The sequence below is a fragment of the Peromyscus californicus genome, unplaced genomic scaffold (genome assembly GCF_007827085.1).
Source record: "Peromyscus californicus insignis strain IS unplaced genomic scaffold, ASM782708v3 Scaffold_4__1_contigs__length_199733344, whole genome shotgun sequence".
Taxonomy (NCBI): Eukaryota; Metazoa; Chordata; class Mammalia; order Rodentia; family Cricetidae; genus Peromyscus; species Peromyscus californicus.
Window position 1 is genome coordinate 25,275,828 of NW_026294562.1, and position 23,505 is coordinate 25,299,332.

The window sequence follows — 23,505 nt, forward strand, 5'->3', positions numbered from 1 at the left end:
TTTTCTGTGTCCTCCTTAGGTTTGATTTCTGCCTTTTAGCACACTCCCAGATGTAATCAATCACACATCCTCTTCCTGCCTTGATTGGCGTGGAACTCACTGTGTAGCCCAGGCTGCCCTTGACCTTGTGATGTCCCTGCTGTCTCAGCCTCTCAAGTGCTGAGATTACAAGCATGTGTCACCGTGTCTGGCTTCTTCTTTTCTCTCTTCCTCCTTCTCTTGCTTCCCCTTTCCCTTTCTATCTGTTTTGTAGTGTTAGAAATTGAACCCAGGGCCTCATACATGCAGAGCACTACTGTGTCATTGAGTCCTTGGGCCATACCCCATGTTCGTGTGATCACATGACAAAGTGTATGCACTGCTTCACTGTGAACTACTGATTGCAGTCAGTGATAGCAGTTGTTTTTGTTTCTTTGTACATTTGACCGCTTTAGATTTTCCCTGCAGAATCTGGCCTCAGTATGCAGTCATTTCAGGTGAAGAAGGGATTCAAAGAGCCAGTTTCCCTAAAGCTGATGAACAGAGCCTCTTTTCCTACCTGCTGTGCTAAAGCCTATGATAAGAGTTGTGAAGAGAAATTAAGACCAGAGGGAGTAGGCAGAGATGTGCCCGAGTTGAGTCCTGTTCATGTAACTGAGCATGCTCAAATCGGAGAGGCTGCTAACTTGTGTTTTGTTTGTTTTGTAAATTGTCTTTGAAACAAGAACTTCTGCCCAGGCTGGCCTGGAACTCCATATATAGCCAAAGGTGACCTTGAATCCCTGATTCTGTCTCTACTTCCCAAGTGTTGGAATTATGGGCAAGTTGGAACACTCCCATTTATGCAGTGCTGGGGATCAAGCCTGGGGCTTTGCAGTGCTATACAGGCGCACTAATCGCCAGCCTCCTTGACGTTTTAAAAACCATCTCAAAACTCAAGTTATCTTGGTTTGCTACTAGCACAGGGGAAAAAAATACGATGCGGTAAAAAGATTAAGATAATTGGAATTAGTCATCTTCAAGAAGAAAAAGATAGTTACTAATAATTTCTGTGTATCTCCTAATTTTATTCAAGGCTATATTTAGGACTGTTGTATTGAAGACCTTTTAAAAACCAACAAAAATGTTTTAAAGGGCCGGGCGGTGGTGGCGCACGCCTTTAATCCCAGCACTGGGAGGCAGAGCCAGGCGGATCTCTGTGAGTTCGAGGCCAGCCTGGGCTACAGAGTGAGACCCAGGACAGGCTCCAAAGCTACACAGAGAAACCCTGTCTCAGAAAAACAAAAACAAAAACAAAAAACAAACAAAAAGTTTTAAAGGATATTCAAACTGGGTGTGATGGTGAATGCCTTTGAGGCAGGAGGATCTTTGAGTTAGAGGCTAGCCTGGGTGTGGTAAATGCCTTTGAGGCAGGAGGATCTCTGAGTTAGAGGCTAGCCTGGGTGTGATGGTAAATGCCTTTGAGGCAGGAGAATCTCTGAGTTAGAGGCTAGCCTGCCTGGTCTGCAGAGAGAGTTTCAGCCAGGGCTGCACAGAGACATTTGTTTCAAAAAAAGAAAAAAAAAGGGAAGGAAAAAAATGTCAAGTTTATGAGGAATTAGGTTAGAGAGAAGGAACAGTTGCTTGCCAGAGAATAGCTGGGGAGGGTCACCTTTTCTAGCCTCAGCTATAACAGTCTTATTGGGGATGGTTAAAATAGGTTATTGACTGAGGGACTACATGCTTAAGAAGAAAAGACACTATTTGGTAAAGCTTTTTTCCGCTTTCCCTACAAGGTCAGAACTCCCTTTATTTATAAGAGGTTTCACTTTTGGGTACCGTGGGCTGGGTTGCTTGTCATTTAAACTGCAGATCAATAAAGAGCCCCCATTTTTCTGACAGGCTATAACATAATAGCAGTGTTAGGTTTAGAAGCACAAATTCCTGCGTAGAAAGTTTGTTAGTACTTACGTAATTGTCTGCTGGTCCTGTAGTAGCCAGCACTGCATGTTTCTCTGTTCCTTGTATTCTTGATTGCATCTGTGCTGGAAGTCACTTTATACTGTGTTCTTAATGTATTTACTGCCTCTGGTCTTTACTCAGGGCTGGGAAAGTCCACAAATCTTTGTTTTTGTATTAGTGATGTTATTAATAGAAACCCTGGGTTGAGGGACAGTTGTGCCCAAGTAGAGCAAACAGAGAAAAGATGAAGTTGAAGGACCTGGACAGGAGCTGAAGAGATGGCTCAGTGGTTAAGAGCACTAGCTGCTCTTCCAGAGGACTTGGGTTCAACTCCCAGCACCCACATGGCAGCTCACAACTGTCTGTAACTCCAGTTCCAGGGGTCTGACACCTTTATATAGACATACATGCAGGCAAAACACCAATGCACATGAAATAAAAATAAATCATTAAAAAAAAAACCAAATGGACATGCTGAGAAAATTAATGACAAAGAATGAAATCCCCAAGTCAGAAATGATTTCATAGATTGTACACTGAAGTGATGGCATGGTTGCTTTGTGGGAAAGATGTATTTTTTTATGACTGGATGGAGGAGGGAAAGGGAGACTATACCCTATTAAAAGGGAGCTGTCTCAGAAGCACAGTATTGGTCAAAGAAAGCAAACTACATGATATGCAAATTTTCATGTTTAGAGGAAAGTAATATAGAACAGAGTGATAGAAATACAATTGTTAGCCGGGGGTGGGGTGGGGTGGGGTGGGGTGGGGGTGGCGGCACTGTAGCCACACGCCTTTAATCCCAGCACTCGGGAGGCAGAGCCAGGCAGATCTCTGTGAGTTCAAGGCCAGCCTGGTCTACAGAGTGAGACCCAGGACAGGCACCAAAACTACAAAGAGAAACCCTGTCTCGAAAAACCAAAAAAAAAAAAAAAAAAAAAAAAAAAAGCCCACCACCAAAAAAAGAAATACAATTGTTAATGTCTGTGCTGGATTGGTTTCAGGGTCCCCTGAGCACGTAACCAAAATCTACATTCATTAAAATGGTGCATTGGTATACAACCTGTATATATCTTACTGAAATGTTTGTTTCTTAAAATGTTTTTATTTCTTTAGTGTTGGGGGGTATCATGGAGGTCAGAGAACAACTTGTAGGAGCTGGTTCTCTCCGGACCATGTGAGTTCAGGGGTCAGACTCAGGTTGTCAGGCTTGTGTGCCATGCTCCTTTACCTGCTGAGCCATCCCAGCCCAGGGAACTTGGAATCAGCTCTGCGATACTACAGTGCCCACCATGTAAATAGCTGTTGTATTATTGAGAAAATGGGGTGGTAAAAAGTCTGCATGTGTTACAGTACAGCTGCCCTTTGTTCAAGTATTTATACTATACACTTCCTTTTAGCCTACAGACACCAAATCTGTGCCTACTTGGAAGGGCCAACTTTGTAAACGTTTTCGAAAATACATCCCAAATATTTATAGTGATCTGAAAGAGAAGGTAGGACTAGATAGAGACTTTGGTACTTTTGCAGTGCTCTGTGTGTGTGTTTGCAAAGAATAAATCCATCAATTAAGCCATACAGCAAATATCCACTTTAAAAAGATAGGCCAAGGTGCCATTTAGCCCTGTGATCCTAGTCCTGGAGAGACTCAGGCAAATCCAAGCGTGAGGCCACTGGGTCTTTACTAAGAACTCCAGGCTGGATTTTCAGAGCCGACTTCTCTGCCTCCCCTGACTTCCAGCCAGTCAACCAACCTCTGGGCCCTGGGCCCGGACCACAGGGAACTGGACCCTAATCCCTACTTCAAAGACCCTCATGCCCCTACTCCGAGTCAGTCCCCTCTCCTGTGGGCTTTCCTGTCACGCACCTCTCCTACTGTGCCGAGCTGGAACTGCTCAGAGTTTATGAAACCCGAGTTCCAACGAGACTTTGCTACCCTACCTGCCATGCTGATCAGGGACCAATGTGAGTCTGAACCCTGAAACTCAGTGCCTTGAGACTAGAAATCAACCTAACAGACTGGGGTAACAGCAAAGACTGAACAGAAGCCTAATGTCTACATACTGAGGCCTCTGTCTCAAAAACAAACAAACCAAAAAAATAGTATGGTATTGGCATAAAAACAGACAACACTGATCATAAGTTCAAACACACATGAACACCTGATTTTTTATAAAGAAGCCTAAAATGCACACTGGAGGAAACATCTTCTTCAACAATTGGTGCTGGTCAAACTGGATAGCTGCATGTAGAAGGATGAAAATAGATGTATGTCTGCCTCCCGAGTGCTGGGATTAAAGGTGTGCACCACCACCGCCCGGCGAAAACAAGTATCTTAATGATTGCAATTTTGTTCAGTTAAGAAGCATGTGCAAATTCTGTTATGCCTTTCACATGTCATGTTTTCATCTGTTGAGCATTAATGAACCCTGTTTGGTTTGTATCCATGAACTTCTAGATGTTTAAATCTATGTTGCAGTACTGGGATGTGGCATTAAAGAAGACATTTTGTGTAGTAGATACCATACAGGTAGCTGTTGTGCATTCTTTTGTGTGTGTGTGTGCACATGTACATTCTCGTAGAGGCCAGAGTTATGTTAGGTGCCCTTGTCCATCAGTCTCCACCTTAATTTTTGAAACAGATTCTCAGACCGACTGGCTAGTGAGTCCCATCTGCCTGTGTCAGCCTTCTCAGTACTGGGGTTATAGGTATACTGTGCTGGGTTTTCTAGATGAGTGATGGATCTGAACTAAAGTTTTCCAGCTTGTGGGACACATACTTTACCATTGCCACCATCGCCAAAGCACTGGGCTTGGCACCTTTCCCCACTGACCATCTTGCTGGCTTTTCATATAAAATATTACTAAACATGTTTGAACTAGAGTCCAGGAGAGAGGGAAAGGAAGCACACTAGTGTAGAATCTAGTTTAACTTTGGGTGTTGGTCCTCAGGAGTCGTCCACTGTTCTTCTCTGAGCAGGACAGGCTTGGCTGGCCAGGGATCCCCAGGGCCCCCCTGTTTCTGTGTCCCCGTGTGTGCCACCACAGCCTGTACTTTGATGTAGGGTGGGGAGAGCTCAGGTCCTCCTGCCTGCCAGGCTAGCGCTCTGCCAACTCAGCTATCTCCCCAGCACAGGAACTTGTATTTCAACCCAAATGACACATGATTTTGATAGTTTGACTGATCTGGGGATCATTTCAATTTAGATCCATGAGACACTCCTAAATACCTTCACTAATTTTCCTGATAGATAATCACCTAAACTCTTATATCCTCTCCTGACAGGAACTCATTACCACATGCCAACAAGGTTAGTTCATCAGTGATTGCATGCAATATTATGCTTCCATAGAAGTCATTGTTTACTATCCTGTGTGCATTGGATCAACTTCTTTGGACAGAATTTTATACTCCTTAGGGTTTTGAGTGTAGATCTGGGTTCTACCTACTAAACTCACTTTCCTAATGCATATAATAGATATGTTTTTACCCACCTTGAAAGACTGCATTAAAGTTTAAGTGGAAAAATAAAGACTGCCCTGGCCAGAAAGATTCTTGAATGTCGTCAGACAACCTTTTCTTTTAGGGGAGATGGAGGAGGGTCAGGGTCTTGCTGTGTAACCCAAGCTAGCCTCCTATGGCAGCCTCCTAACTGCTGGAATAATAGGCAAGCCCTGCCACACTCTGTCAGTCATCCTAAACTGACTGTTCTTATTAATGTCATTTAATCTCCTCTTCATGATGAATTTTTATTTCTTTAAAAAGTTGCCAGCCGGGTGGTGTGGTACATTCCTTTAATCTTAGCACTTGGGAGGCAGATCTCTGAGTCTGAGGCCAGTCTGATCTACAAATTGAGTTCCAGGACAACCAAGGCTACACAGAGAAACACTGTCTTATAAAAAATTTGTATTTTGTTGCATTTTCTTATTTGTGTGTGTGTGTGTGTGTGTGTGTGTGTGTGTGTGTGTGGTGTATGTATGTGCGTGTGTGCATGCCCCAGAATGCATGTGGAGGTCAGAGGACAACATGTGGGGGTCAGTTCTCTACTTCCAGTTGTCTTAAGCTTATCTTTCTCTCTCCACATAAAAAAAAAAACAAAAACAAAAACAAAAAAACTATCCATGTATGGAATTTCCTGGTCATAAATATTAAAGTGATTTATTACAGTTACATTGAAATCATAGTCATGCTTTGACTTTTTGTATTTTGAGACAGTGCCTATGTGTATAGTTCAGACAGGCCTGGAACTCGCTCCACAGGTGAACTACTGATCCTGTTGCCTCAGCCTCTTCCTACAATAACCTGTGTTTTCAGAAAAGTGATTCTGATTTTACACTAAGTTCTCTGTTGTTCTCTAGGAATGTGGACAATCTGTGTCCACTGGAAGACAGGGAATGGATGGTAGAAGGCAAACTAATGCATTTGACCCATTGCATTTGAGAGAAAGTTAGTCAGAAGAAATGGGATGTTTATATTTTAGACTATCAGGGAAAGGATGCACTTTATTATAGATACTTCTATTGAAAGTATTGGTGCTGTCATTTTTCTTAGTAAAAAGTGAATGTGTGTTTAGAATTGTTTGTAACTTTCATTCATATTGCCAGTCTACAGCAGGAAGCAGAACAAATGTTAATTTTATGAAGTCATTTTATATATTGTCTTGTTCTGTGTTTTTATTTTTAGGACCGGAGTAGGCCCTATGACACTTTTAACTTGCACTCCTTGGAGAACTCCTTAATGGATATGATAAGGACTGATCATGAGCCTCTGAAAGGTAAACACTACCCTCCCAGTGGCCCACCAATGAGTTTCGCTGATATAATGTGGAGGAATCATTTTGCAGGTTAGGAATATTCATATGTCCATTCTTGCTTGGTGTTTTAAGCAAAAATCAGCTTTTTAATAATTGTGATTTTTTTTGTTGTGTTTGTTTGTTTGTTTTGCTTCTGTAAAGCATTGTGGAATGTATTTAAAGTTGATTTTCTTTTTTAACCTGGGTTCAGCTACCTACAGTAATCATAGTTGGTAACCTTAATCTGTTTATCTAGAAGAAGTCTATGTTGGGTAGCTGAGGTCATGGTTATAGCATGAAACTAGAAGCCAAATTTTCTGGGCTTTGTACATTTGGAATCCTTAGCTGAATCTGTAGAATTCATTTAAGTCCAGGTATACCTCAAGAAAGTAAATTAATCTTCAAAACCCCTTCAGAAAGCTTCATAGATATGGTTAGCATTGTGTTAGTGTTTAACACCTGCCTAGTATAGGAGCATCGCAGCACAGCTCCTTCATAGATAGGTCCCGTGTGCTGGAGTCTAACACCTTCGTGTGTAGGAGCATTGCTGTGCTGCTGATGTGCAGCCAGTGGCCCTTTGCACAGTGTGGGCTACAGTGCACGGAAGATATCCTAGAGGGTATGCATGCTTTGAGTTCAGTATGAGGTAACGCATTGAAAAATTGACAATAGTAGGACTTATAGAGCCCCTGTAAACCATAATTACAGATGGTTCTTTTTATAGATTATTCAACTGTAATGCAAGTTACCGGTGTGGAAATATCCACTCCATTTTGAGTTAGGACTTTAATTAAAAACTGAACAGTTTTGCCACAAGGATGACCATCTTGAGCGAACTCCACCTCTTCTGAAATTGTGAGGACTTTTTCCTCTCTGGCGTTCACTAGGCCCTTATCTAGAATGTGACCAACTGAACCTCTGACATTCATTTCCTCCCCAGAATCCTTTGCACCATTTTCTTGTCACACTCATCATTTTCCTGCTTGCTTTCCTTATTTTCCAGTGAGGAAGAGTAGTAACAGTAAGCAATAGAGAAAATAAAGGGTCTGGAGAAAAACTAGATTTTAAGGCCTTCAGCAAAAGAAGAAAGAAAAGACAAAAAAATATTTGCTGTTATATTTAGTCTCTTACCACATCTTTCTTCAGTTAAAGATTAGGTCCATGGTAATTTGAAGCATGTTATACTTAGAGGTGTCAATGATGTAAAAAAAAAAAAACAAACAACAAACCGATATTCACAGATTGTTTTGTTTTTAGACTGTTTTGAGGTTGCATTTGTCATTTTCCTCTACCGTGGGTTGCCTCTCCTGATCATTCAACCACTTAACCTTCTGTGTATACCTCCTGTAGCTTGGTCTGGATTCTCTGCTCGCTCTTTCTTTCTTTCTTTCTTTTTTTGAGACAGGTTTCTTACTGTATAGTTCAGGCTGTCCTAGAACACATTATTTATCTCAGGCTGACCATGGAACTCAAGACAATCCTCCTGCCTCATCCTTGTGAGTGCTAGGATTATAGGGGTACACCACTGTATTCTTTCAGTAAAAAAATAGGAAAGGATTTTAGATGATAGTCTCTACATTGATTTTTTTTCTTAGAATTTTCTGCATACTGATAAAGCGGAAGCTATTTGCCACATGAAGCAGAGCACTGGCACAGGGAGAGAGGGTAACCTCACTGTAATGTGAAGATCCTCCCCGTTTGTGGTGTCCCTTCTTCAGTTGCGGGCCCCACTATCTCTGCAGACTTTTCTTTACTAGCAAATATGAGGTCAAAGACTGCTTCACCATACGTGTATTATGGCCTACTGAGTTGGGAAACCTTTAGTATGTACTTTTTTATAGTCTGAATATGGTTTCAACTTCCCAATTTGTCATACTGAACTGCATGATTTCCTATAAACAGACTACTTCCCTGAGGTCAGTGACATCACTATGTCCCTGTGGTCAGTGACATCACTTGCACCTTTAAGAAAATATTTTGACACTGGGCATGGTGGTGCACATCATAATCTCAGCACTTGGGAAGCAGAGGCAGGAGGGTGATACAAGCACAAGGCCAGCCTGAGCTTATATATAACAAGTACCCGGCCACACAGAGCTGTGTAGTGAGACTTGTCTCAAAAAAAACCAAGAACAAGAACAAAGAGGAAGAGGAGAAAAGAAAATGTGTAAGATACTTTTAGCTTTAAAAGTAAAGAAAATTGTCAGACTAAAAGGTGGCTAAAAAGTTGGGCTGGAGGGATAGCTCAGTCTTCAGGCTGGAGGGATAGCTAAGTCTTCAGGCTGGAAGGATAGCTCAGTCTTCCGGCTGAAGAGAGATAGCTCAGTCTTCAGGCTGGGGAGATAGCTCAGTCTGAGTATTTGTCTTGCACCATGATGGCCTGAGCTCAATCTCTGAACCCAGTGAAAAGAGCTGGTATGCTAGCACGTGCTCACTATCCCAGTGCTGGGGAGAGACAGGCAGACTCAATTGGCCAGCGCGTCTAGCCTGCTTGATGAGTTCCAGGCCATGAGAGACCCCATGTCAAAAACAAACAAAACCACAACCTCACCAAAAACATGTGGACGGTATCTGAGGAACAATAGCAGAGATTGTCCTCTGTCGGATCTCCACATGCATACATATGTGTCTATACACATGAACATGCATATACATATAAGTAACTTAAAGCATAAGAAACATTATGATGGTGTAACCTTTAGTTTTTATTTTTGATAATAATAAATACCCATATTTCTCTCTGATTTATAATTTATTGATAGAACATAAATTTAGACTTTCTAGTTTTTCTCTATCCTAGGTAATGCTGCTGTAAGTTTTTCTTCATGTAGCTTTTGCTTAAGGCACATTCATAGTGATGGTCTATGGGTCCAAAGATAGAAGCATCAGGGTAGGTTGAACGTTAGGGGCTAGATGATACATTAGGGCACCTACTGTGTGCTGGGAAGTGCTTTGCCCTGTTCCACCTTTTCTTTCCTTCCTAAGTATCCTCCTTAGACCCTTGGTCTTGATCTTTTCCCTCTTGAATGTGGGGACACTATTTGTGGGGTGGGGTAGGGTATGTGTGTGTCTCAAAACTCAAGTGCAGAGTTGGATTTGGGGGTGCTTATTTGCACTGGTGTTATTCTTAGAACTCAGTTTTCTTTAGGAAAAAATCCCACGTTCTTGCTTACTATACAAAAAAAAATTCAAATAATATGTAGTGGGTCAAAAAAGGAAGTTAAAAAGCCTGCTGTAGGCTCAATACCTAGAAATAGCAAAGTTATTCAGTCATCTTTATTAAGAGCCTCCCAGATGTCCTACATCGTCTATGTAGGAGATGAAATTTCAAAACACAGCCTTTCTAACTTTGTAGTCAGTCCAAACTAGATTTGAGTTCTTTATCTGCCCCTAGTTGGCTATTGAACTGAATACATTAGCTTCTTGAAAACCTTGTAATTAAGATAAAACACCTTATAAAATAGGTGGGGAGATGAGATCCCTGGCACAAGGAACTGTGCAGATCCTGCGTGTGATTTTCTGTGGAGGTGAGCGTGGCTTATTCCTTGACCCCTGTAATAAACTAAGCCATATCAGTACAGATTTATTTCTTGACCAGACTACAGCTCAATGTTGGCTGCAAATTGTCACAATTGTTTTTATTTTCCATAGAAAAGTAGTGATTATTGAAGGATAAACCATCATTTTCAAAAGCCATGTGTAGGAGAAAGAAAACTGCCCTAAATCACTTTCTAAAACTGTCTATCTGAATAACATAGCTGTCTTAGTATTCTATTGCTGTGAAGAGACACCATGACCAAGGCAACTTACAAAAGAAAGTATTTAATTGAAGGCTTGCTTGCAGTTTCAGAGGGTGAGTCCATGACCACCATGGCGGGCAGGCATGGAACTGGAGCAGCAGCTGAACACATAAATCTCAAGTTGGAGGTGTGTGGGGGAGAGGGGAAAAGAGAGAGAGAGAGAGAGAGAGAGAGAGAGAGAGAGAGAGAGAGAGAGAGAGAGAGAGAGAGAGAGAGAGAGAGAGAGAGGAGAGAGAGAACAGAGAGACTGGACCTGGTGTGGGCATTTGAAACCTCAAAAAGCCCAGCCGTAGTGACACACCTTCTCCAAAAAGGCCACTTCCTAATCTTTTCCAAAATAGTTCCACCAAGCATTCAAATATGACGTAAATTACTTCATGATATACTTAAAATGGACATGGTACATATTCACAGTGGTAGTCGTATAGAAGATATCAGTATCTATTGTTTAAGAAATATTTAGTGAAAAATCATTTTATTCAAGCATTCTTTTAATTCAAGAAAAAGAAAGGGCTAGTGTGAGAGCAGGAAGTTTAGGGAAGAAGACTTCTGTTTCAGTAAATCAGACCTTAGAGGTCTTGTGTTTGTGCTCATGCTGGCTCAGTCTAGATGATGAATCCCAGAGGAGTGCCTTCTGTGGGATGCAAGTGTGTCCAGCTCGATGGTCGAGCCCTTGTGCGGAAGCCTCTGGTGTAATCCTGCAGGAGAAGGAAGGGAAAAAAGCACCTTGTTGCAGTCACCGGCTGGTTCAGTTTGGCAGTAACAGAGCGCAGAAGAAGGTCTTTGTGTCTTACACCTTTATATCCTTTTTGGTTGAGAGATGCCTCATACTGATGAGACAGGAGGGTTTTGAGACAAATATAAATTTATGAACATTGATACTTTGCTTCTAAACACAGAAGTCCTTGAATTAGCAGAGATAGGAGTGGTGGAAGGAACTGATCTCTCCTCAAATCCAACCCTCCTCCTAACTGTGTAGGGAAAGAGGATTTCTAGTGTTAGAAATAAGAGGAGAGAAAGGAAAAAGATTCATCACTGTACTCTCTTTGTATGAGACTGTCTTCGGACTTGAAAACCTGTAGTCGTTAGGCGTGATTGGCCAATCACCTTTCCTACTAGAATAAACAAGGAAATAGCAGCCATATGCTTTGGACAAAGTAGCCGATCGCTAGAAAGCGAGATCCCATCCTCTGGCTGAGGAAGCACATACAGCAGGCCGCTGGGACAGCAGGAAGGGGAGGGTTCCTTCATCCCCTGCATCCTCACTCTTACACCGGAGTGCTAGTCTGCTGACTGCGGATAGTGACTGATGAACTGGTTCTGTGTATTTGGATTTTCTCTTCCTTTGTCATTCATGGAACTGAGATTTGAAAAATGAAAAGAGCAGGTGTTGGTTGAGAACTCAGATTGAAGGGCCTGCGTTTCAAAGATATACTGAAAAAGTCTGAGGAAAAAATAGCTCATTTTCTGGTAATAGTGCTTCAGCACATTTAAATTGACAGAACTTGGAAGATGTGAATGCCACCCCTTTGCTGTTACAGAGACACTTTTCTCTATTCATCATATTTAAATGCAATATGGCAGACTTAGACAAAATTGGTTCCCTTTGGGGAATTTTTAGGTTCCCTTGTTTTTTTTAAAAGACATGTATGTTCATTACATTTTCTTTTGACTTGATCCTCCAGAAGAAAATATGCTGTCTATTCTGTAGCTTGAATCATTGCTCAGTTTTATTTCAATGTCAACTTCTTTCGACCTATGTCGGTTTGTCCTTTACAAAGTTAGCCGAGTCTTAGCTGCACGTGTGTCCCAGTTTGATTCCCAACACCTAAAGGGAAGGACAAAAGGACCCTATCAACTGCTGGAGACAGACTGAATCACCAAGAAGTGACTGTTCATGTCTGTGTATTTCCAACCTCCTCCTTTGAGGCTTACTTGGTCGCCCAGGCTAGCCCTGAACCCCTGCACTTAAGAGATCTCCTTGTCTCACCTTCCTTTGCAGCCGCGACTAAAGGTAGCACTGTTCTGTTACTTTGCCCGATTTAAGATACAGCTTTTTTTGTTTGTTTTTGTTTTTTCCGAGACAGGGTTTCTCTGTGTAACAGCCCTGGCTTTCCTCGAACTCTCACTGTAGCCCAGGTTAGCCTCAAACTCAATGATCCACCTGCCTCTGCCTCCCTAGTGCTGGGATTAAAGGCATGCACCACCACTGCCTCGCTCAAGATATGACCATTTTCATCACCTAACAGTTATAAAAGGAAGATTATACCTGGGAACTAACTTCTGTAATTCTAATTCAGTTGAGCTGCAGCTTTAACCAAGAAAACAAGTGCAAAGGATTTAAGAATTGATGGCAGTTGTGATGTGATAGCAAGCATGCCTGCGGTCCCAGCTGCTCAGAAGGGTGTGACTGGAGCCCGCAGTACAGCCTGTCCCCTCCTCCCCGGGGGAGGGAGAGAGGGAGGGGGAGAAAGAGAGAACTTGCCCAAAATTGACTTCAGTTCTGAGCTCACAGTTTTGCTTATTGGTTATTTGGAACAGATCTATAATACCATATTATAGTACCAGATTTTACCATTGCCTTAAAAAGAAATTCAGCTTTTAAAAACTAATATATTGTTTACACAGAGTTCACAGCACCACTTGTAGGAATCTGTCTTCTTTTTCTACCGTGTCCCAGGCACTGAATTCAGGTCATTGGGCTTGGTGTGAGTTTACTTGCTCAGCCTCAAGATCTGCTCCCCCCCTTTTTCTGTTTTGAGACAGGGTCTTACTGTGGAGCCAAGCGGGTCTTAAATTCAGGATGCTCCTGCCTCAGCCTTTGAGACCTGGTATTATAGGCATATCCACCACACCCGACTTCACTGTTTCTCTAGGAGTGTATCTCTAACTTTTTAGAGAAAATAGGTAAAATTTAGAAGACTATTTTCTTGAACAAAGCACTACATTCTCTTTGAAGCTGCTTAAGTACTTGACTTTTTTTAGAGTAAAGTGGGTGATTAAAGAAAGATGTGTCAGTGTGCTGAAGAACTGGCTTCCGTACTAATTATGAATTAATAAAAAAATCCAGTTTTTATTTGGACACACAAAAGTATGGGGTTTCTTTGGCTCTGAATAACTATAAGGTAGATTTTAAAATATGAATCAATTGAGTTTATGAAGATGTGATTTTTTTTCCATTGTAAACAAACATAACTCAGTTCCCTACCCTCTGTCTCCATCCTCTCCTAACTCCTGTCATGTCCTGTGATGTGAGCAAAGTGGGGCAGTCTCAGATTTCCACAGCATCGTTTCATTTAGTAAGACTACGGATGCCTTCCAGCTTTTGAAACCTTATATTTTACACTATGCTTGAACGATAGCTAGCGACAAGAACACTTTAAAAATAGCAGACTCATGGACAGGTGACAGATGTCACACTGGCAGCACCAGACTGCAGTAACAAAATCACCAGATGTCACACGCTCAGTCCTGTTTTCACAGCTGATTCAACAGCAGCATTTGTTGGACAAAAGGAAGCGAAAAGAAATGGCCTCTTCTGAATTTAGCATTGAGGTTTCTCTGCCACTACACTCTTTCTCTTCTAAAATCCTGTAATAGGTGTTAAAGTTTAGATGCACATTACACTAAGAAGAATTACAAAATGATCAGTCTTAGAAAAGAAAGCTTCATGCATGTTTTCTACCGTGAAAAGTATAAATAAAAACTGACTGTGTTTGTCTTTAGTGATCTTATTTTTTCCATATATTCTAATTTTTATTCAATGAAAATAGATTTCATTTATATGCTAAACACTACTTTTTGAAGAGATAAACTAAAAAGTCATATTTAACTTACCAAAAACATTATATTTAGTAGGAAATCTAAATTATATTCAGGTTATAGATTCTAGAGATCCAGTATTGACACAGAGTTCCTTTCAAGATTTATGTTACTTTTTATCCAAAGATTCATTGAAAAAAAATTAGGGAGAAGACCAGGAAAGGTAAAAACTACTGCTTTTTTTTTCAAGCAGCTGTGCCTCCCCCATCAGACCTGGCAGCCCTCCCCCATCAGACCCAGCAGTCCTCCCGCATCAGACCCGGCAGCCCTCCCCCATCAGACCCGGCAGCCCTCCCCCATCAGACCCCAGCAGTGCCTCCACCATCAGACCCCAGCAGTCCTCCCCCATCAGACCTGGAAGTCCTCCTCCATCAGACCTGGAAGTCCTCCCCCATCAGACCTGGAAGTCCTCCCCCATCAGACCTGGAAGTCCTCCTCCATCAGACCCGGCAGTCCTCCCCCATCAGACCCGGCAGTCCTCCCCCATCAGACCCCAGCAGTGCCTCCACCATCAGACCCCAGCAGTCCTCCCCCATCAGACCCCAGCAGTCCTCCTCCATCAGACCCGGCAGCCCTCCACCATCAGACCCCAGCAGTGCCTCCACCATCAGACCCCAGCAGTCCTCCCCCATCAGACCCCAGCAGTCCTCCCCCATCAGACCCCAGCAGTCCTCCCCCATCAGACCCGGCAGTCCTCCCCCATCAGACCCGGCAGTCCTCCCCCATCAGACCCCAGCAGTGCCTCCCCCATCAGACCCGGCAGCCCTCCTCCATCAGACCCGGCAGTCCTCCCCCATCAGACCCCAGCAGTGTCTCCCCCATCAGACCCCAGCAGTCCTCCCCCATCAGACCCCAGCAGTCCTCCCCCATCAGACCCCAGCAGTGCCTCCCCCATCAGACCCCAGCAGTCCTCTCCCATCAGACCCGGCAGTCCTCCCCCATCAGACCCGGCAGTCCTCCCCTATCAGACCCGGCAGTCCTCCCCCATCAGACCCGGCAGTGCCTCCTGCTCTACTCCTTAAGACAGAGTTGCAAGTAACCAGTGAGGTAGAGGATGATAACTAGGAAGCAGCCACTGCCTCTCAAGTTCATCAAGGTGAAATGTTCTAGCTCTTTAAGAAACTTCAAAATGCCAGGTAGCTGTGATCAAACTTTGAGGCTAAAAAGGGCAATATTCCAGAAACATAGAAACCTTATTTGGTGCAATGTCAGTAAAGTAGGTAATTCTCTATTATACAGGAATTGAAGTTGAATGAAGAACAACTAAATTTGGGGTCACCGATGTCTTTGACAACCTTCCTTTATTGTTATAATATTAAGGATCATCAGTCCCTTTTAAGGACCCATACTGTCCTTTGAATATTCACTGATCAAAGATTGAAGAGGTCCTGATTTTCATGTTTTGTTTAAACAAGATCTCACTATATAGTGCTGACTGGCCTAAAATTCACAGATTGCCTGTACACCACTGTCTCTGACTTTTTCATGATATTGTTGTTTGGGTTTTGAGATGATTTTACTGTGTAGCTCAGGCTGAATTTGAAATTGTGATTCTTTTGCCCCTGCCTCTTATGTGTGGGCTATAGATGTGTGCCAGCATCTAACTAAAGAGATTCTGTTTTCCTTAAGTTCCAATGGACAGTGAGTTTGAAGTCTTGATGGGATTTTTTTTTTTTTTTATGTAGACTTTCTGGCAACTAGCTAGTGTGGATGATACCCTAGAATGATGAAGCTGAATTAGAGGATATTACTTTTAGTGTTCACACATGTTAGTTTTGGGTGTAAAGAACATTGATTTAATTAAATGAAACCAGAATGTAAATTCTTTTTGTTTTGTTTTGTTTTCGAGACAGGGTTTCTCTGTGTAGCTTTGCGCCTTTCCTGGAACTCACTCTGTAGCCCAGGTTGGCCTCGAACTCAAAGAGATCCGCTTGGCTCTGCTGGGATTAAAGGTGTGCGCCACCACCATCCGGCCAGAATGTAAATTCTTACTGAGTCAAATCTTGTTCTGGTGACAAATTTTTGTGAAATAGTTTTTCATATAGGTGTTGGTAGGAGACAGCATTGCATATGGTATAAACTTCAACTTTCAGAGACTCTAAAGAGACCTAGGAATTAGAAAAGCATAGTAAGGCATGTGGGATAAGTATAGTTATGTTAAATATGGCTTCCAACAATGGGATACTTTTAAAACTCCTAGTAATTAGTTTATAGCTAATATGAAAACAATTTTCTACAGAAATAATATATTTAAGAATATTTCCTTTATTATTTGACAGTTTCATTGATTTTTCTCATCACACACACACACACACACACACACTATAAGTGGTATAAAGTTAAGTGAGGACTTTGGTTTCTTTCATTAAGTTATTTTGTTTTTCTGTGGTCTTGAGCTTAGCAGTGTTGTTTGCCTCCAGTTCCCAATAATAGAGTTTAATACCAAATGAAAACTGGGCCTTTTACAGTCACATGCAGAGCTGTAGCTGTTAAAGGGAAAAATCGGAAACCTTTATCTCCAGCTTTCTCTATACTATTCTTCCCCAAATGTAATTGACGTTTATTTAAGCAGTGGCTATAAAATACAATGACCGTAGGGATATCTCAGTGGTAAAACACTTGTCTTAAAATTAACATTTTTCAGCCCGGCAGTGGCTTTTATCCCAGCGCTTGGGAGGCAGAGGCAGGTGGATCTCAGTGAGTTCAAGGCCAGTATGGTTTACAAAGTGAGTTCCAGGACAGTCAGGGCTACCTACACAAAGAAACACTGTCTCGAAAAAGAAAGCAAAAAACCAAAAAACAAACAAAAAAAATTAACATTTTTTCCTGTGGATTTCATGATAACTCTCAAAGTAACTATATATGAAAAGTTTACAGAGTCAAATATATAGATATTGCATCTTAATTATTGTTTCTATATCTTTTTGTGTGTTTGTTTTTTGAAACATGGTATTACTCTGTAACTGTAGACTGGTCCTGAATTCCCAACATTCCTCTTGTCTCCCAAATTCTGGGATTACAGGGATGAGCTACCACGCCTGATTTTGATAACTATTTTATTGAAGAAATTGGTCAAGAAATCTTGCATAGTACATTTTCCTCCTATACAGGACTCTTTGGGTTTAATTTTAATTTTTTTGGTACATCTGTCTTCTCTAATAATGAAAAGAGCAGCAACCATCTGCATCTTTCATTCTATACCCTGCGTCTTTCCCTCTGTACTTCTGAACCTCGCTCTATCCATCTCCCCAGCGTCACTCCCTACCCTGCCATGTACACATCTTTCACTCTTTATCCCAATGGGCCATTAGTTGAAACATCTGATTCTATTTATGATCTTATAGATCAAGGGTTCAAACTTTGTGAAGGACTACAGAATAAATATTTTAGGGTTTACAAGACACAGGGCTCTGTTGCCTCTTTGCTTTTGTTTGGTTTTCCAGCCCATTAAAAATGTAAAAATGATTCTTAACCTCAGAAGTATATAAAAATAGGAAGCCAACCAATGTGGGCAGAAGTTTCAATTCCCATGTTATTCATAAATGTGACTTTCCAGAGTTTCATCTTTATCACAGGTCCTAAGAGTAGTTAGTGGTGGGGCCAGGCAAGGTAGTGCATGCTTTAATCCCTGTTCTTGAGGGAGACAAAGACAGGCAGATCTCTGTGAGCTAGAGACCAGCCTAGTGTACATGGTGAGCTCTAGATCAGGAGGACCACACAGTCATAAAGAACACAACAACTCACCATACAAACCAACCCCAGAAGGAAAGGGAGTGCAGGACAACTTACGAACGCTTACGTTTTACATCAGTCTTTCTTTCCCTTGCTGTATTTGCATAAAATTTACCATCTTTCTTCATTTTGCTACTCTGGTAATTATGTTGCATTTTTGAGCCATTATGAAACTATCTTTTTATTCTCTATAAACTTCATGTTTATAAACTTCTCTAAATTTCTTTTTTATGCCTTACTTTGAAGGGCATAAATACATGATTGTTTAAATAAAATGTTTACCCAGGAAATGGACTTGTTTAAATTTAATATGGGAGATGTACAAATTTCAGACTATAACGGAAGCTTCTTTTTGTTTGGTTGTATTTTGTGTTGAGACTTTGGCTTTGTTTTAAGGCTTTTCATGTCTGTGTTTTATGAATTGATTTTAAATTGTTGTAAATGCTTTGGCCTTGATAGCATTGCTATAGATTAATCTGTAATGTTTTGTAATGTGTATATTTTGTAGTGTATTTGAAATAATTATATTGAACAATGTTTTTTTGTTTGTGTGTATGTGTGCTTAAGATAAAATTACTTTATTTTCCAGGACGCATGGGAATAAATTTCCATCATCCAGGAACAGATAACATTATGGCACTGAACAGTAAGTCTTCCTATGAAATACTCTATAAAAGTATCAGTCAGGTTTGCAACGTACTTTTTGCTTAATTAGACTTTCACTGTTTCATCTTTCATTGGGGGTAGTAGACTACTGTTCTATACAAGCGGTTCTCAGAGTGGGATTTCTGTACCAGCAGCATCAGCATTACTTGGGAACTACTAAAAACACATAATCTCAGGGTCTTCTACAGCCCTACCCATGGAATGAAAAACTTTGAGGATGGACTCTAGAAATTTGTGCGTTAGCAGTCATTTAGGTGATTCAGAGTAAACAAAAGCTTGAGAACTCACTGCTCCAAGCCAGCGTTGGCAGAATGCAACCCTGTGAACTAAACCTGGCCTACTTGCCTGTGTTTGTAAGTAAAGTTTTAAATTAGTAACAGGAAATGTTCCCAGCTCCTGCTCTATACCTGAAAGAAGGAGGTACCGGGAGAGTAGGTCAGAAAATGTGAAGAAATAAATTAGCTAATTATACATAACGTAATTTTCTCATTGTTGTAAGCAGTCCATAGATGTTTCAAGATGGATATTCAGGGCTCTTCCATTGATAAAATTTGTATATTATAGATGTTAGCAGCTTTGCTGGTCAGAAGTGGTTTTGTCAGTATAATTATGGGATTACATTCTAGAGCCACAAAAAAAAAAAAGAATTATTAACCAAAATGTTGCTCAATTGCTCAATGCTTTGGAGAGTCAGGAGTGGTGACACGCACCTATAATCCCAGCACTTGGATGTAATGGTAGAGGAGGATCAGGAGTTCAAGGTTACACTCACTATTAGAGAGCTTGAGGCAGTTTAGGCTATTTGAGACTGTGCTATAAGCACTATGCCTGAATTTTTCATATCACTCATTACACACGGCACACTATTTATATAAACATGTATGTTTGTAGGTTAGAAAAGGGTTACAGCAGAGTTCAGGAGTTACACCGGTCCCTCCTGGAGGCAGAGGCAGAGAGCAGGTAAAGACAGAAGCAGTCCTTGCAGTAGTTAGAGACAATAGAAAGGACCCAGTTGAACTGCTACAGATGTGTAGAGCCAAGCCACAAGGTCTCCAGGTTGAGCAGGCCTGCAGAGGTGAGGTGTGAGACCATAGAGGCGTAAGATAGGAGGCAGTGGACAACTGATGGTCGGGGAGGGGCTGCAGTTACAGTGTAGTACACCACCATTGGGGTGATAGCTGAAGTGAAGTCCTAGGGACAGCCAAGAGTTCTCAGCCTGTGGGTCCCTTGGTGCACAGCTGGATGGCAGGTGACAGGCCTGTGTGGCTGTCGTTACCACACTGTTAGGTGTCCTCCTCTTTGTGGAATCTAGGTGAAGGAGTCCGTAAATTCTTGGGCCTGGTTTCTCTGGTTCAGTTTTAATATGTCAGTGTGCTCATGCGTTCCTAATCTTCTTTATCAGTTTATGGCTGTTTGTCTGTCTGTCTGTCTCCTGTTTGGTGCCTGACAGATGTGGTATCTGTGTATACAGAGAGGTGCAGAATTACCCTGCTTCTGTGTTAGCACTCAAAATGGAGCCCAGTGCTGCGTGTAAAATGAAAATCGTCCAGGGCGAGGCACGGTATGGAGAACTTAGAGCAGAGATCAATGTGATCTCCACACCTTGTCTCAAAAAACAAAAACCCTGGACAGGTGCCCAGGGTCAGTGTCTGCCCAGGGTCAGTGTCTGCCCAGGGTCAGCTTGCCTCTCCAGCATGTACAGACCAAACAACTTCACAGGAACCTACACAGAAATTGTTTGTCGTCAGGAGGCCTGGACAAGCTGTTGACTCTCAGAATTGCAGTTTTTTTTCCTCTGTCAAGTGAGTGATACCAGTTTGTGACCTCTTATCCTCTCAGGGTACAGGCCAATTCCCGGTCCACATGGGGGACATACTGAGTAAATGTAGGGCTGTGTATGTTAATCCACTTTCTTCTTGAGTAAGGGTTTTAAACTTCCATTAGAACTTCTTAAGACAGATTTTAGATTCTCTAAAATATATATATACATTTAATCCAAAATATTACACATTCCCTTGGATCTGGCATGCAGCACTTAACCCTAAGCATGTGGGAATCGCTGGCTCTGCTTGGTGACACAAGCCCCAATCCGTGCTATGCATGTGTCCTGTTTGACAATGCAAATTCCAAAGTATGTGCCTCTCATTCCCTATTTGAGAGAGAAAGGACACTGCACATCAAGATTATGCTACCTGTGTGTGTGTGTGTGTGTGTGAGAGAGAGAGAGAGAGAGAGAGAGAGAGAGAGGAGAGAGAACTGATAACATGCTTAGCTGAGCTTCATTAGTAACTATGAGGAGACATCGCTAGATGATGGGAGTTAGAGCTGACCATGAAGGAATAGTGTGGTAGTATTGTATTGTCTGCCTGAAGCAGTTGCTGTGTATCTGGAAATGACCTAATTTGACATGATGTGAATTGTCCTCTGCAAGAGGGAGAGGATGCAATTTGTTGGTTTCTGTGTAGAAAACAAAACTAAAAGACATTTTCTCTTCAAAAGGTTTTGATTATGTTTGGTTTATAAAATAAGAGATTTCATTTATGAGATTTGCACACTGTACATGTGACTTGCTTAAATCTCCCTTTTAGCATCAATTGCATCTCTTAGAGAAAGGAGGCTGATTAGGTAATACTCAACAAAGTATTCTGTGGTGAATAATGTGTGTGGGTGGGGTAAGTGTATATATGCCATGGTGTAGGTGTGGAGGTCAGAAGGCCATTCTGCCAATATGTATGTCACATGTTGATGGGCTATATAGATAGTTGGAATGTGATGGCAGACAAGAGTATATTAGTCTTACGTGCTTCTCTGGGTATTCCCAGGATTGACAAATCCATTTGGCTCCTCAAAATAAACCATTAAAAAACAACAACCAGAGTTTGGCATTTGCTCTGCTTATAGTCAGTTCTCTTTCAAAATCCTTTCATCTTGGCATGGTCTCATCCTCTGTTGGTTGTATTACATGTGGGATTTGCACACTTTGACACATTGAGCCCAGCTCATCTAGTTACATGTATGTAATGTGTGCAGACATGTTTGTGTGTGTAGTATTTATATAGAGACCAGGTTGGGCTTAGAAGTTGAGATTCTCCCACCTCCACCTCCCAAATGCTGGGATTTGACCCATGTGCCACCATACACAGCTCCATAATCTCTTCCCTTCCTGTCCCACCCCCTGGTTTCTTTGGGACAGTCTGACTAGCTCAGGCCAGCCTCAGACTCACTTGCCCCAGTTGTAACTCTCGCTGGCCTTGCAGACACATGCCCCGTGCCCAGCAGCACACAGGTATTTCTGTCTTCCGTTTTCCCTGTCATCTGTCATCCCAAAGTTTCTGTCCTATGAAGGTCCTTTCTTCTCTCCTTCAACTTTTACATAGGAATGATTGGAATGAAATTAAAGACCACTAAAATTTATAGTGGCTCACACCTTTAATCCCAGCACTCAGGAGGCAGAAGCAGGTGGATGGATCTCTGAGATCGAGGCCAGACTGGTCTATACAATGAGTTCCAGGAGAGGCAGGGCTACACAGAGAGATCCTGTCTCAAAAACAAACAAAACAGAAATCACTAAAATTTTACTAATTCACAATTTTTGGTCTTTGAAGGGGACTAAATAGAAGTTTAGCTATATTATTTAAAAAGAGAGGGAGTAGCTAAGAAAATAAAGAAGTGTTTTTGAGGGTGGTACACACCTGTAGTCCCAGCACTTGGGAGGCTGAGGCAGAAGGAAAGCAAGTTGAAGATCAGCCTGGGCCTCGGTGAGATGTTGAAAGGTGGGGTGGAGGAACTATGTGAACCGAGTTTCTCCTTTCTTCCCCTGAACAGTCGCTGTTTTTAAACTCTGCACAAAGCCACCATTCACAGTGTCCTTCTTTCATTCCTTGGCTCACCCAAACCTGGATTTCCTCTGGAGATATAAGTATGTTCTCAGCTCTCTTGACTGGATGGGAAGGGAGGTGCCAGGGTGAGCATTCGCACCTGTCAGAGCATGTGGGCCAGTTTTCTGGGGTCTGCTGTCCTAGGGCATGTCTTCCAGTTACTCTTTTGTTTTGTTTTTTTGAGTTTTGAGACAGGGGTTCTCTGTGTAGCCCTGGCTGTCCTGGAACTCACTCTGTAGATAAGGCTGTCCTGGAACTCAGAGATCTGCCTGCCTCTGCCTCCTGAGTGCTGGGATTAAAGGTGTGCATCACCATTGCCCAGCTCCCAGTTACATTTAACCCTGAGCAATACCACTACTGGTATCATCCAGAAGACAGGAAATAAGCTTAGGAGAGAAGGGAAGGATACCAGTTGTGGAAAGCAAGGAGGAATTGGCAGGAAGTCTATAAGCACGTAGGGTATGGGAAGGTTGGCAAGATTTGTATAAAGCCAGAATCTATGTGTGTGTATGGGGGGGGGGGGTTGTGCATGTGCATGTATGAACATGCGTCTGGAGGCAGCATGTGCATGTATGAACATGCATCTGGAGGTCGGAAGACAGACAGCCTTGGACGTCGTTCCTCAGACACTGCCACCATTCTTTCCGGACTATGGTCAACTCATAGCCTGGAGCTTGCTGAAGACAGGAGGCTGTTGCTGGGCCAGTGAGCCCAGGAACTTCCCTGTGCCTGCCTCCCGGGCACTGGGATTATAAGTGTGCCACCATGCTCAACTCACTTTGTGCCCCACAGTTGTTCTCATGCTTGCCAGGCAAGCACTTTGCTGACTAGGCTCATCTCCCGGATTTGTCCTCTCTAAGACAGTAAATCTAGGGACCAGAGAGTGACTCCACA

General features: G+C 42.2%; 1 protein-coding gene across 12 annotated transcripts in view; it reads left to right on the plus strand.

Moving 5' to 3' along the window:
* The window catches only part of Cpeb3 (cytoplasmic polyadenylation element binding protein 3), a 190,201-nt gene that overhangs the window by 67,880 nt on the left and 98,816 nt on the right, over window positions 1–23,505 (plus strand). For 10 of the 12 annotated variants that reach the window (XM_052712070.1, XM_052712063.1, XM_052712067.1 and 7 more), the window contains 2 exons: window positions 6,605–6,764; window positions 18,657–18,713. In XM_052712070.1, the coding sequence (XP_052568030.1) occupies window positions 6,605–6,764; window positions 18,657–18,713 (217 nt within the window). The remainder of the gene's footprint in view (window positions 1–6,604; window positions 6,765–18,656; window positions 18,714–23,505) is intronic. The other 2 variants (XM_052712062.1, XM_052712061.1) reach the window with 1 other exon arrangement.